This window comes from Lepidochelys kempii, chromosome 2 (assembly GCF_965140285.1).
Source record: "Lepidochelys kempii isolate rLepKem1 chromosome 2, rLepKem1.hap1, whole genome shotgun sequence".
Lineage (NCBI taxonomy): Eukaryota > Metazoa > Chordata > Testudines > Cheloniidae > Lepidochelys > Lepidochelys kempii.
Window position 1 is genome coordinate 165,135,924 of NC_136381.1, and position 15,052 is coordinate 165,150,975.

General features: G+C 40.6%; 1 protein-coding gene and 1 pseudogene across 1 annotated transcript; both read right to left on the bottom strand.

Moving 5' to 3' along the window:
• Positions 1-2,656: 2,656 nt before the first annotated feature.
• LOC140905988 (putative protein FAM10A4) lies at positions 2,657-3,604 on the bottom strand. The gene has a single exon (XM_073329475.1). The coding sequence runs from the start codon at positions 3,602-3,604 to the stop codon at positions 2,657-2,659; it is 948 nt and encodes a 315-aa protein (XP_073185576.1).
• Positions 3,605-7,700: 4,096 nt separating this feature from the next.
• Positions 7,701-8,661, bottom strand: LOC140906144 (putative protein FAM10A4; annotated as a pseudogene).
• Between the last annotated feature and the right edge of the window lie 6,391 nt (positions 8,662-15,052).

Below are 15,052 nucleotides of genomic sequence, written 5' to 3' on the forward strand. Positions count from 1 at the left end.
GGCTGTTACTCTGAAATCTGAAGAAACAGTTCATCTGGAATGTCAATGCATAGACTATAATGGGATGTAATAAATTCTTTAGTAATGAATTACCCTCGGAATTGTCATAAGACAATGGTAAGAATCACAAAGTTATTTTTTTTCTACACCTAGAAGAAACATTATTAGAATAAGGAAACAGCATTATCCTAATGTATTCTGACTTCCTGGATCATGGAACGTTTTCTACCTATAAACTTCCCCAACCTCCTTTCTGCCTGGCTTATGACTGCAGATTTAAAAAGACAGTGCTCATTCTCCCACAAATCAATTACATTGTAAACATGTTTCTCACGCTTTTCTATAAAACTATGCCTCATTCATGATAAACACTCTTTAGACTTCTTACTCTTAGCAAGCCTCAGAAAGTCTGTCCATCCCTCTCCATTTCCTTTTCCCAAATACTTTGCAAATGTGCTTTAGCTGCTTGTACAAAAATATGGTGAGCTCTGGCTGTACCAGTCACTTGTGCAAAACAGGAGTTACACAGTTTGTTTTAAATTCTATTAAGGTCTAAATGGAGCAGCCTCTTACTCACACTGATGAATATTTACTTTCTTGAGAAGTCCTACTGACTTCAATGAGCCCTCACATCACATGCAACTAAGTACTTAGCAATTCATTGATATTAAGGCCAGAAGAAATCATTATGATCATACAATTTAAACCCTCTGCATCACATAGGCTCCTGTAAGGAAGAGTAGCAGAATCTGTCCCCTAGTACCTTTGGTGCTGTTGCTGTGTTGCCTTTCTTTTCTGTCTTTTCTTGTACTGATGAGATCCCCCTCCAGCCACATCTTTATTGCAGTGTAGATTATTTCCAACTTTATAAAATGTTTATCTACATTAAAAAGAAAAGACAGAAAAACTAAACCTCTATTGTGCTTTTGAATGACAGAAGCATCTAGAGTAGGGTGACCAGATGTCCCGATTTTATAGGGACCATCCCAATTTTTGGGTCTTTTTCTTATATAGGCTCCTATTACCCACCTACCCCCGTCCCGATTTTTAACATTAGCTTTCTGGTCACCATAATCTAGAGCCACCACTGTATAATTTATGCTTCCCAAACTTCTTCTGCAACCTCTTCATATGCTCTCTTGGTGACGCTGTGTCCTTTTTTCTTGGATTTTTCTAGAAAGGTTTAATTAACTGCTGCTGAAATTTCACTTCCAGAATTATTTGTCACCTTGTGTAGAATGCACTTATAGAAATGGGGTTTCATTGTGTGATGGATAAGACCAGGGTATCCCTAACCTCTGTAAAAAGTTGGGCAATAGCCAATCCATTTATTCATTATTTGATTTAGTTTCACTTATCTCTCCACAGAAGGGCAGAGGTCATAAGTGACGGGAAACTTCTGACAAATGTTCAAAACTTTGTAAGTGATATTGGAGATACTGAATTTCTACAAGAGGCTCATGCTTCTGCTGTATATTTTAAGCAAAAGAAAGGCTTGTATTGATTTTTGTTGATGGCATCAGCAATTTTGAAAGCATCACTGGTATTAATGGGGAAAGGTTAAATTCCCTGAAGAAAGATTGCTTCTGCTACTATTAGAAGTTTTTGCTGAGAGGAGCTTTTACTACTGCAAATTCACTTACAAAATATAACTGACCCAAAGCATAACTTGGTTTCCAAATTTAAATGATTTGTTTACAAAGTTGTGGAGAAAGTCTGGTAAAATTCTAAGTGGCAGTGATGGAGAATGAAGGGAAAAAAGGGCCTGCTCTCATTAAAATATGAAGATGTTAAATGATATCTCCTCATTAAAGCTCTGTTCCCCTCATGTCTGGTTTCTGAATTAAATACTGTGGCAGAGCACTGAATGCTTCATTGGTTAAACATGAGATTTTCAAAGGCACTCAGTCTTGGCACAACTCTGCCTCCATTGAAGTCAATGTAAATTTTTCAACTGACTTAAATGGGAGTGCAATTAGGCCAATACTGTGCACTTTTGAAAATTGCAAAGGCCCTGTCTACCAGTATAGCTATTCCAAAACAGGAAAAGGAATAAGCTATACTAATATAAAGTACTTTTCTATTTAGGCTTCAGAGGATAAGATTTTTATTAATGTGTTGGTAAAAATTGATTTCAGCTTGCACACACACAGATGAAAAAATATGTCAATTGATAATCATAGAAATGTACATATAGGCAAAGTAAGAACAATGCTTTATAATTTAGAGTTTGATTTAAGGGTATTTACTTTGTATTTTTTTACATTTGATAGACAATCAGTGTGTTAATGGTAATAAGGCTTTAACTTTTTTGAAACTCAATGTCTGTCATTAATAATTGTCTGAGCCCCATAATTCCCACCAAAATTTAAATAATTTAAAGTAAGAAAAATGCTTAAAAATAAACATGAATATCATCTATTGAAATTCTAAGAAAATCAAATTCTGTCAAGCCTACTACATCCGCGGTAGGGGATGTACTGATAGAAGTGTTTGGTTTAAAAATAAAATCACACCCTTAAGTGAAATAACTATACTGGTAAAAAAACTATATATAGCCCTTGCCTTAAAGAGACATTACAAAGGAAAAATCACGTTTTACCGTAAGCCTTAAATTTATTTGAATGAAAAGGCCATTTATGGTTGACCTCAGAGTTCAGTCATACTGGCCAATGAACTTCATGAACTTGCGGTCGCTCCGGTATTTGTAAATGTTATCTGGGTTCCAGGTCACATCCGCCCATGCTATTATAATCCTTGGATCCAGAATGGTTGTAAAAAAGTCAAAGTACTTCCTCCAGATTCTAATCATCCATTGCCAGGTACTTTCCTCTTCCTGGGTTCTCTCTTGCTCTTCCAAGGCCAATTTTACCCTTTCCAGCATCTCATGGAGTGCCTTTAATTCACGCTTACGCTCATACTTCTGCCGATGGTTAACAATCTTTTCAGCCCTCGGTTGTGCATTCTTTAGCATGGCATTGGTATCTTCATCGTATTCCAGTTGACATGACAAGGTAAAGTCTTGGGCTGCCTCCTCCCAATGCCCCAGAAGCATGTGTGCTTGCCCTCTCCACTTGTAAGACTGTGCTGAATTGGGGTTAAGCTCACAGGCTCTGTCACAGTCTCTAATGGCAGCATTTGGCTTCTGTAGTTTCACAAAGACACTGGCTCGGTTAACGTACAAGAGGGTGAACTGAGGATTCAACCTGATAGCATCTGTGAACAAGTCAATAGCTTTCTGAAGTTCACCTTCATCCAGGGCAGCAAAGGCATGTTCCCTCTTTTCATTGGCCTGGTCTATCATCTCATTTGTTATTTCCAAATATTCATCTCCCATTTCTTGGGGATCATCCAGATCTGGTTCAATAACACCTTCATCCTCAATTTCCAAGTCACTCTCCTCACTCTCAGCAGCTTCTGGTTGTTTCCCTTGCTCCTTTAATGTCTTCTTTGCAGAGGCATGTTTCACTGAACATAATATGGTATCTCCCATGCTGTCTATAGAGTCCCGCAGGAAACTCAATTGCTTGGCCCTCAAAAGAGTTGGATCCTGTCTGTAAAGATCCACCAAGGCCTGAAGTTCATTAATTTTTTTTGGATCCATGGTGCCTTGGCCGGAAGGAAGCTGGGCAACACACACTGTGATGGGTCAGAAGGAAAAGGTAAAAACTGTAGCAGTTGCTTAACTACTAACTGAATGTGAGACTTCACCAAGGAGGAACAAACTAGACTTATATATTCCCTTCTGACTGTGGTCTTTATACCGCAGTTTGCAAATACGTCTGTGGTAGTTTTCTGAAGGTGTCATTCTCTATTACAGCTCTGGTTATGTCATAAAAGTTCTGATGACGTCATCTGAACCCAGAAATTTTTTTTTATCTATTTAATCACCAGGCATGCATTCACTGAACTACATATATTATAGGAAAGCACAAGGGGAAAGAGGCTGAACATCCACCTATATTTGTACTGGAATTTTATCACCTTTTATTATTATATGTATAAGTAATAAGATTAGTTTGATCCCTTTATTTTTTTAAAGAATATGAGATCTTGCATTGCTATATAGAAGGTAATATAACATTTTTAACTGCACGGGATTCATAGATACAATCATATAGTGATTATAGAATATTTTACCTCTCATTATTTTATTATGACAACTGTAGTAACTATAACACCAGATTTGAGGCACTATAGCCAAGCTGTATCAGCATTTCCATTAAAGGCCCCTACAGTATATTTACTATTAATTACCTCTGTGTCAAAACACAGCAGATTGGTTCTCGACCAAGGAAGGAAGCTTTTTCCTTAATTTTGAGTAACATCTGTCCAGTACATTTTTTTTTTAATGGAGAGATGATTGTGTCTTCCGATTCTTTATTTCCTCACCCCTAGATAGGCAAGATATATACAGTTTACACTTGATAATTCAGTGTAAACTGTAACAGAGGACAGATAATAATTTTGGATAATAAAATAAATTTTCAGTAGGAAATTTTATACTCTTTAGAATAACACAATTTCTGACTACTGACATTTAGATAATCAAGATTACACTGTGAAATAGCCATCTATTTCAAATTCAGAACAGAAATCTTCTGATGTTTTCATAGGATTCCCTAGAGCTGCACACTCTCATTTCTACAAATATACTACTGATAAAAATCATTGCAAATTTGAAATGTTACATAGTTAAATATACTGTCCCATAACCACTCTTATGAATGAATACACCATATTTAAAATGGCATTAGAGTATCATTCACACTGAATGCATCCGATGAAGTGAGCTGTAGCTCACGAAGCTTATGCTCAAATAAATTTGTTAGTCTCTAAGGTGCCACAAGTCCTCCTTTTCTTTTTGCGAATACAGACTAACACGGCTGCTACTCTGAAACCATTCACATAAGTAATAATCAGTTTTAGAATCAGTGCTTTCTAGTTCATCTTCATAAAAGAGAAGCATCCCGGCCCACACAGACAGGCTTGTGCTATGAAACAATCACATGGATAATCTCCCCTCCCTATAAAATCCTTGGGGCTACCATAGCAATTGCATATATGGAAAAAGCAATTTTAGAAAGACATTTACTTTTTTTTTTTTTTCCAAAATGTGATATAGTAACTGAAAACAGAGAAGAATCCAGAATCATTTGACCAGACTTTTCTCTATGAACCAGTAGTAGTGAGTGCTTTGTGTACCATTAGTGGTCATGAAACACAGTTTATTGCTGTTTTAGAGGCTGACTTTTATTAAGGAAAAAGAACGTGGAAGAGTTAGTGATTCTCAAAATGCTCTGAGGAGCTATCCTTGAGTCAATGGGCTCTCCTGGGTGCTCTATCCTTTTTAAAATTGGTCCACTTATTTAGGTGTCTAAATTTTTACTGAGAAGCTACTGATTTTGAAATTGAGGCTCTTCCAGATAGCAGGTGAATGAGAGATCATACCACCACCCATGTTGGGACTGACTATCAATCAGTAGTGCTTGGTAATAAAAGACAAATGAGGCTAAGTTACCTCTATTTGAATTCCCTCCTTTATTCTCGTAAACAAAACAACTTGAATCAGATGGCTCTCTTCTCTCCAGCAGCTTAAGGGAAAGAACTACATGGGGAGGAGGGAAGGGGCTGATGGTTTCTAACCCAAGCTTGCCTAGAGCGGAAGTGGGGTGGGAGGGGCAAGGAGTTGAGGAAGAGAAGCACATCAGCTAGAGGCTTTGCATTTGTTGAAGGCAGCAAAGATGAAGCAGGGAGCAGTGTAGGTGGAGGCTGTGCTCATTTTCAGAAGGGAGATGAAGTAAAGAATCTATTTGGGGTGCAGAGAAGAATCACAAATTGGTTAGTTGATTTTATTTGGAAGATGAAAAATGATTGTATGTGGAGATAGGGAGTCAGAAATGTATTGTTCAAGAGGAGGATGTGTCTAAATATCACCTCAGCCCGGACATTTATTTTGAGCACCATCCACTACAGTTAAATACATTTAAATATTTAACTAAATTAATTGACGCTCTCTCCATCCTGAAGTAGGGAAATTGTAGTACTAGGAGTTAGGGTTGTATATGGACAGCTCCCTCCCATCGCCTATGAATGTGCTCTACCTGATCATTTTTAATCAAGGCCCCTCTCAAGTGAAATTTAGTCAGACCCTTTAACACCTTTAAGATAATTTTTGTCAGATTGTGAATCTTCTGAAGATGAGCTTTTCTGAACTGTAGCATAGAGTCTCCCTCAATGGGATAGCTCAGTGGTTTGAGCATTGGCCTGCTAAACCCTGGATTGTGAGTTCAATCCTTGAGGGGGCCATTTAGGGATCTGGGGCAAAGATTGGCCCTGCTTTGAGCAGGGGGTTGGACTAGATGACCTCCTGAGGTCCCTTCCATTCCCTTGAATTCTATGATTCAATACTAGTCCAGCATACCTGATATAAAAAATTCAAAAGAACCATGCCTCCTCCCATTTATTTTGTATAATATTGTATCTTGTTCATTTTGGGCTGATTTCAGTTTTTAAGGTATACTCTGATTGCTTGCCACCCATTTCTCACAGAACCCTTCTGACCGTGTCATGTCTGCTCAACACTAGCTTACATGAGGTATCCAGAGACTCTCAAAGACACCAGCTTGCATCCTTCCCCACCCCTAATTAATGTTGAATGAGTCCAGGTTTCCACTCAGCATTATGAAGTGTACTCCAAAACTTGATTAGAATTCATGCAGGTCTTCACTTTTACTGTGCAAATCCTTTGGTATCATGCCTCCAAAAGGCAGCAGTTCAGCAGAGCACTGAATTGTGGGCAAAATGTTAAGCATGTGTCATCCAATTAAAGCCAACGAGGGGACTCTCATACTTAAAGTAAAGCATGTGCTTAAGGTGCTGTGCTAGATCAGTGCCAAAAGGCGCAAATATAAAATTCAATGAGTGCACTTACCTTATTGCATTTTATTATAAGCTATTTGCAACACAAAATATAAAAAAGATTGAGGCAAGAGTTACGCAGAAATGATTGCATGAAATCCTGGGCTTCCTGGCTTTATAGTGTAGGCATAATAGGAAATAGGACTGTAATGAAATATTGCTATTAAAATTCATCTTTACAAAATCAAGCCATCCCAGAGCCTCCTCTCCCCATGAGTCAACTGGCAAGTCTCTAATGTTTGTCAACTTTTTGCTTTTTTTCGCACTCCCTTTTTAGTTCCTCACCTGCTCACTTCCTTTCCCTATGAAGGTATAAAAAAAAAAGGGATTTGAACTCCTTTCCAGCCATCTTTTTATGTTCATGTAAAGAGTATCATAGGGTGCATACATATTCAATCTTAAATGAAACAGCTTAAATGTTCAAGTCATATCTTCATGGATCGCCGTCATCATCAGCTCCTATTTAACTCCGCCGTAGTTTTGCCAGTTTTGTTATAAACTGGAGTATTAAAATGATTGTCTTGTACACTCAGTTGCTATTCTACATGATTGCCCTCCCATATAGAAACCCATTTCCTAAGTCAAGGTATTGTTGTATTGCAACAATGCATGCTTAAGGGAATGGAGTTACTTTGCTATTTGCCCCCAGAAATGTTTTTATTTGGCTCACAGAAAGCCACAAGTGAGAGTTCTGATTATAAATAAAATTGAAGCAAATAAAACAAGAAAAGGAAAGCACGCATCACATCACAGGTTGTGGTTTTAATTTGAATAATAGGTCATTTCTGGCTGACCACATTCAGTCCTGTTTTGCAGGTAAGCTTTATTAACTTTTGTATGTCACGGTATTTGTAAATGTTTTCTGGGTTCCAGACCACATCCAGGAAAGCAATCAGAACTCTTGGATCTAGTAAGGTTATGAAAAATGTCAGCTGCCTGTGACTTTTTCTAATCATGTCCTGCCAGTAATTTTCCTCTCTCTGGATTCTTTCTTCCTCTTCCAAGGCCAATTTCACCGTCTCCAGCCTTTCCTGGATCTCCCTTAACTCATGTCTTTGTTCATACTGCTCCTGATGTGCAGCAATCTTCCCAGCCCTTGGTTGCACCTTGTTTAACATGGCATTAGTATCTTCATTGTAATCCAGTTGACATGCCAAGGTAAAGTCCTGGGCTGCCTCCTCCCAGTGCTCCAGGAGCATGTGTGCTTGCCCTCTCCACTTGTAAGACTGTGCTGAATTGGGGTTAAGCTCACAGGCTCTGTCACAGTCTCTAATGGCAGCATTTGGCTTCTGTAGTTTCACAAAGACACTGGCTCGGTTAACGTACAAGAGGGTGAACTGAGGATTCAGCCTGATAGCATCTGTGAACAAGTCAATAGCTTTCTGAAGTTCACCTTCATCCAGGGCAGCAAAGGCATGTTCCCTCTTTTCATTGGCCTGGTCTATCATCTCATTTGTTATTTCCAAATATTCATCTCCCATTTCTCGGGGATCATCCAGATCTGGTTCAATAACACCTTCATCCTCAATTTCCAAGTCACTCTCCTTACTCTCAGCTGCCTCTAATGATTCCTCCACCTTCTCAGCTGTCTTCTTTACAGAGGTATTGCTTTGAAGAATCATCTCCTATGATTTTCACATTGTTCCACAGTAAACTTAGCTGCTTAGCCCTCACAAAGGCTGGATCCTGTCTGTATACATGCACCAGGGCCTGAAGTTTTTTCAGTCTCCTAAGATCCATGACACCCTGACCTGCACAGTATAGAGGAATTGGCAGGCTTTTTTTTTTTTTTTTTTTTTTTGCTGTTCTGCTTGTAAGCAGAGAGTGACGAATTAAACAGTAAGCTCTTCAGAAGAGAAAATCACTATGCAGTTCCAAATGAGCAGAACAACCTATAGCTTTCCCAGGCTCTCTTACAGTTGCTGCCGGTGGTTAAAAAGCTGTAGCTCCAACTCTGTGTATTGATGTCATAATACATGGAAATTCTGATGATATAATCAGTTCTGATATAAGAGCATAAAAACCTAACAGTATTTTATCTAATTTTTCATTTCTTTAAATATTTTAAATATAATTATATAAATGCCCAGGACTAAGTACAATAAGTGCACAGATGACACATGTGCCTGCTATATAGTATGTTTCATGTTTTAATACTGCTATTTTATTATCTCTACAATTAAAATGGATTTCCTATTTCAATAGCTTTATTATTTTCTAGTACCCAATGTGTGGGGTTTTTTTCTGGTTTAGAGGAAATCTTATGTAAGAGGCTTTCAAACTAGTGGGAAGAGAAGATCATCCTACCTATAAAGTTGGGAGAGATAAGGAGGAATCCCCTGGTTCTCTGTTGCGGTGGTTTGTGATGAGGACTGAAGAGGGTAAGTGAGTTAGGTGCCCAACTCTCACTGACTTTCAAAAAGAGTTAGGCACCTAATGTGCTTAGGCAGATTGAGTAATCTTGCAGTCCTCACTCAGTCAAAGTTCCCATTGACTCAAGTACATTTTGTTTAAGGAGTGACTATAATTAGGTATTATACTTTAACCCAAACTTATTTATATCATGGGCCACTGAGCTCTTCACTGCAGTGACAGACCCAATATCGAGCAACTTTGAATTTTGATCTACATACTTCACTTGGTCTACCTGGTGTGACGGGGCAACGACAGATGGCTATAGAAAAGTAATGGGAGATAGATATATTAGCTCCAGGCTAAACAAATCCCTGGTACCAGTTAAATGGCAGCTGTTCCATGTCAATTAAGACACCTAGGGCCAATTAAGAACTTTCCAGAAGGCAGGGAGAATGCTAGGTTGATTGGGACACCTGAAGCCAATCAGGGGGTGGCTGAAAGTAGTTAAAAGCCTCCCAGTTAGTCAGGTCAGGGCAGATGTCAGGAGCTGTGGGAGGAAGTTGTGCTGTTGGAGAGACTGTGCAGTACTCACCATATCAGGCACAAGGAAGGAGACCCTGAGGTAAGGGTGAAGTGGAGCTTGAGGAAGTGGGGGCTGCTGTGGGGAAGTAGCCCAGGAAATTGTACGTATCATGTTTCTAAAAGGTCAGCTACCATAGCTGATACTATTAGGGTCCCTGGGCTAGAGCCCAGAATCGAGGGTGGGCCTGGGCTCCTGCCTTTGCCCCCCGCCCCCGATTAACCACTGAAACTGTGAGACAAGAGAGACTGTGCAAGGGAGGATAGCTTCTCCTCACCTCCCTCGCTGGCTTATGTTCAAAATGGCTCAGTAGACTGTGACCCTTGTCTCTAGAGAGACAAGGATTATGTGGAGTGTCACAGTGACCCTCTGAGCAAAATCCACCAGGAAACAAGGGACCCATGGAGACAAGGACAGAGCTTTGTCACACTGGTTAATAAGAAGAGGAAATTTTCATAGACCCAAAGAAACAACAGCCTGCACTGGGCCAACAGTAGTTGAGGTTTGTGCCAGATTAACTTCTCTCTCTGAAACACACACACACGTGCACACACACACACACACACACACACACACACACACACCCCTCATACCTTTCTCCAGCAAAAGAAAATGTTTCAATCAAAATCACACATTATAGATGTAAAAATCAGCCTTTGATGGTTTGTGTGATTAGTCAGCTTTGAATGTTTTATAAACTAATAACATGGCATCTAACTAATAAGGGCATCTAAATAATAAAAGTGCTTAGTGATTGTGCCTTGTCTTTTTTGTTTTGTTTTTAAATGGAAAATGCTAATGAGATAAATAGGTAAAGGAGCAGAGAAATGACCTTGAAATTTAGGCTAATACATCCTACAAGCTACTTTCCTGTTTTAGCTCCCATTTCATCAAAATACTTAACCGCAGGCCTAACTGTAAACATGGGCAACTAAATTTGCAATGACACAGTCTTCTTTTCCCCACACACTCAAATCCTTTTTATTAAAATTTTATATTTAATTATTGTGGAATTTATTTGTGAATAAATAAAATCTTGTCATCACATTAACATTTTAATCCTGGGGTGGTGGAAATACCTGGGTAAATTCCAGTTTTCATTGATGTCCAGATAATTTAAACTTGGCCCTATCACAACTTGAAAAATGAGCCCCATCAAACTGTATACTCTACACAAGAGAGTTAATGAAGGAAAACTCTTCATTCTGAAAATCAAAAAAACAAATAATAACACTATAATTTAGGAAGATAAAAACTTCATATTTTCTGTTGCGGAACAGGATGAAAATTATATTTTACTATAATGTTGATTCATGAGATCTAGTACATATACTGGTAGTGTTCACAAAATATGCCATGAAATATACTAGGAATTATTAGGTAATATCTAATTTGTAGTTTATTTGGCTTTTCTCTGAAGATTTGCAAAATGCCATAGATGAAACTCACCTCTCTCAGCAATGTTTTTTTTAAAAAGCAACTCAACATTAAGGGCTCAGCCAGAATGATTTTTTTTCCCTAACAAAATTTCTCAATTTCTAAACTTGAGTTTTAACAGAAAAAAATGTTAGCACAGCTTATAGGAGCACAGTACTTAGAGATGAAAAAGACCTATTATTTAATCTGAGTAAAATTTTCAATACCTACATGACTTAAAAGCTTAAATCTCATTTTCAGAAGTGACTTAGGACAAGATTTACAAGTGCATTTAGTTACCTACGTGAGTTGGTAGCCAAAATTCATGGTCTTGTAGGGTGTTCTGATCAGGAGGAGAAATTGATGGAGTCTGTTACCTTAGATGCAATCTTGTTTCTTTTTACAAAGCATGTATGAGGTCTTGTTTTTTTGAATACAAGAGGGACCAAACAACAGGAGGTAGTTGCTTTCTGTTCTTCACTCTGTCTCTCTCTCTCTGCATTTCTCCCCTTGTGCGCTCAATCTCTCTCTCTCTCTCTCTCTCTCTCTCTCTCTCTCTCTCTCTTTCTCTCTCTCACACACACACACACACCCTTAGCCAAAACAATATCCTGCAAACCCCCTCCACCCAGGTCATTCAAATTCCTGAGCAGACTCATATCCATATTTCTTTTTGCAGATACAGACTAACAAGGCTGCTACTCTGAAACCTGAGCAGACTCATATACCCCTTTGTTTTGGTCTTAATTGTCTCTTATAGCTAACTTAAATGAAAGGGCGATGGTTAAACCTTTAACATGCTGTCAAGGTTCCTCCCCCACTCTGAACTCTAGGGTACAGATGTGGGGACCTGCATGAAAAACCTCCTAAGCTTATCTTTACCAGCTTAGGTCAAAACTTCCCCAAGGTACAAAATATTCCACCCGTTGTCCTTGGACTGGCCGCTACCACCACCAAACTAATACTGGTTACTGGGGAAGAGCTGTTTGGACGCGTCCTTCCCCCAAAAATACTTCCCAAAACCTTGCACCCCACTTCCTGGACAAGGTTTGGTAAAAAGCCTCACCAATTTGCCTAGGTGACTACAGACCCAGACCCTTGGATCTTAAGAACAATGAACAATCCTCCCAACACTTGCACCCCCCCTTTCCTGGGAAATGTTGGATAAAAAGCCTCACCAATTTGCATATGTGACCACAGACCCAAACCCTTGGATCTGAGAACAATGAAAAAGCATTCAGTTTTCTTACAAGAAGACTTTTAATAAAAATAGAAGTAAATAGAAATAAAGAAATCCCCCCTGTAAAATCAGGATGGTAGATATCTTACAGGGTAATTAGATTCAAAAACATAGAGAACGCCTCTAGGCAAAACCTTAAGTTACAAAAAAGATACACAGACAGAAATAGTTATTCTATTCAGCACAATTCTTTTCTCAGCCATTTAAGGAAATCATAATCTAACACATACCTAGCTAGATTACTTACTAAAAGTTCTAAGACTCCATTCCTGGTCTATCCCCGGCAAAGACCAGCATATAGACAGACACACAGACCCTTTGTTTCTCTCCCTCCTCCCAGCTTTTGAAAGTATCTTGTCTCCTCATTGGTCATTTTGGTCAGGTGCCAGCGAGATTACCTTTAGCTTCTTAACCCTTTACAGGTGAGAGGAGCTTTCCCCTGGCCAGGAGGGATTTCAAAGGGGTTTACCCTTCCCTTTATATTTATGACACATGCATATAGGTGCATAAGGGATTTACAAAAGATCCTAAGTAGGTAAACCCCTAACTCCAATGCACTTTGAATTAGATTTAGGCTTCTATGTGCCTAAATCACATTTGAAAGGGGACTTCAGCTCCCAAATCACTATAGCACTTAAGACAATTTTACCCTCTATTGTTTTTCCAAGCATGGTAGGCCAGATCCTCTAATGGGGGTATGTCTAGAGTGACCAGAGATCTGGTTTTTGACCGGAACACCCGGTTGAAAAGGGACCCTTGCGGCTCCGGTCAGTACTGCTGACTGGGCAGTTAAAAGTCCCATTGGCAGTGCTGCAGAGCTAAGGCAGGCTAGTCCCTACCTCTCCTGGCTCTGCACTGCATCCTAGAAGCGGCCAGCAGGTCTGGCTCTTAGGTGGGGGGGCCATGGGGCTCCACGCACTACCCCTGCCCCAACCACTGACTCCGAACTCCCATGGTCCAGGAATCATAGAATATCAGGGTTGCAAGGGACCTCAGGAGGTCATCTAGTCCAACCCCCTGCTCAAAGCAGGACCGATCCCTGACTAAATCATCCCAGCCAGGGCTTTGTCAAGCCTGACCTTAAAAACTTCCAGGGAAGGAGATTCCACCACCTCCCTAGGTAACGCATTCCACTGTTTCACCACCCTCGTCGTGAAAAAGTTTTTTCTAATATCCAACCTAAATCTCCCCCACTGCCACTTGAGACCATTACTCCTTGTTCTGTCATCTACTACCACTGAAAACAGTCTAGAGCCATCCTCTTTGGAACCCCCTTTCAGGTAGTTGAAAGCATCTATCAAATCCCCCCTCATTCTTCTCTTCCACAGCCTGAACAATCCCAGTTCCCTCAGCCTCTCCTCATAAGTCATGTGTTCCAGTCCCCTAATCATTTTTGTTGCCCTCCGCTGGACTCTTTCCAATTTTTCCACATCCTTCTTGTAGTGTGGGGCCCAAAACTGGACATAGTACTCCAGAAGAGACCTCATGAATGTCAAATAGAGGGGAACGATCACGTCCCTCGATCTGCTGGCAATGCCCCTACTTATAAATCCCAAAATGCCATTGGCTTTCTTGGCAACAAGGGCACACAGTTGACTCATATCCAGCTTCTCATCCACTGTAACCCCTAGGTCCTTTTCTGCAGAACTGCTGCATAGCCATTTGGTCCCTAGTCTGTAGCGGTGCATTGGATTTTTCTGTCCTAAGTGCAGGACTCTGCACTTGTCCTTGTTGAACCTCATAAGATTTCTTTTGGCCCAATCCTCCAATTTGTCTAGGTCCCTCTGTATCCTATCCCTACCCTCCAGCGTATCTACCTCTCCTCCCAGTTTAGTGGCATCTGCAAACTTGCTGAGGGTGCAACCCACACCATCCTCCAGGTCATTTATGAAGGTATTGAACAAAACCGGCCTCAGGACGGACCCTTGGGGTACTCCACTTGATACCGGCTGCCAACTAGACATGGAGCCATTGATCACTACCCGTTGAGCCTGACAGTCTAGCCAGCTTTCTATCCACCTTATAGTCCATTCATCCAGCCCATACTTCTTTAACTTGCTGGCAAGAATACTGTGGGAGACCGTGTCAGAAGCTTTGCTAAAGTCAAGAAATAACACGTCCAACATGTCCAACGTCTCAGGGAGCTGTGGGGTCAGTGTCTGTGGGTGAGAGCAGCATGCAGAGCTGCCTGCTGTGTCTTCGCCTAGGAGCTGGACCTGCTGCTGGCTGCTTTTGGGGCACAGCATGGAACCAGGACAGGCAAGAAGCCTACCTTAGCCCCCCCACACACACACACACAGAGCCACTGACAGGGAGCTGATGGAGGTAAGCCTGCACCCCAACCCCAACTCTCAACCCCCAGTCCCAGCCCTGAGCCCGCTCCAATCTGGAGCCCTCTCCTGCACCACAAACCTCTCATCCCTAGCCCCACCCCACAGCCTGCACCACCAGACTCAGCCCTCACCCCCTCCTACACTCCAACCCCCTGCCCCAGCCTAGAGCCCCCTCCCACACCCTGGCCCCACCCCAGAGCCCACATC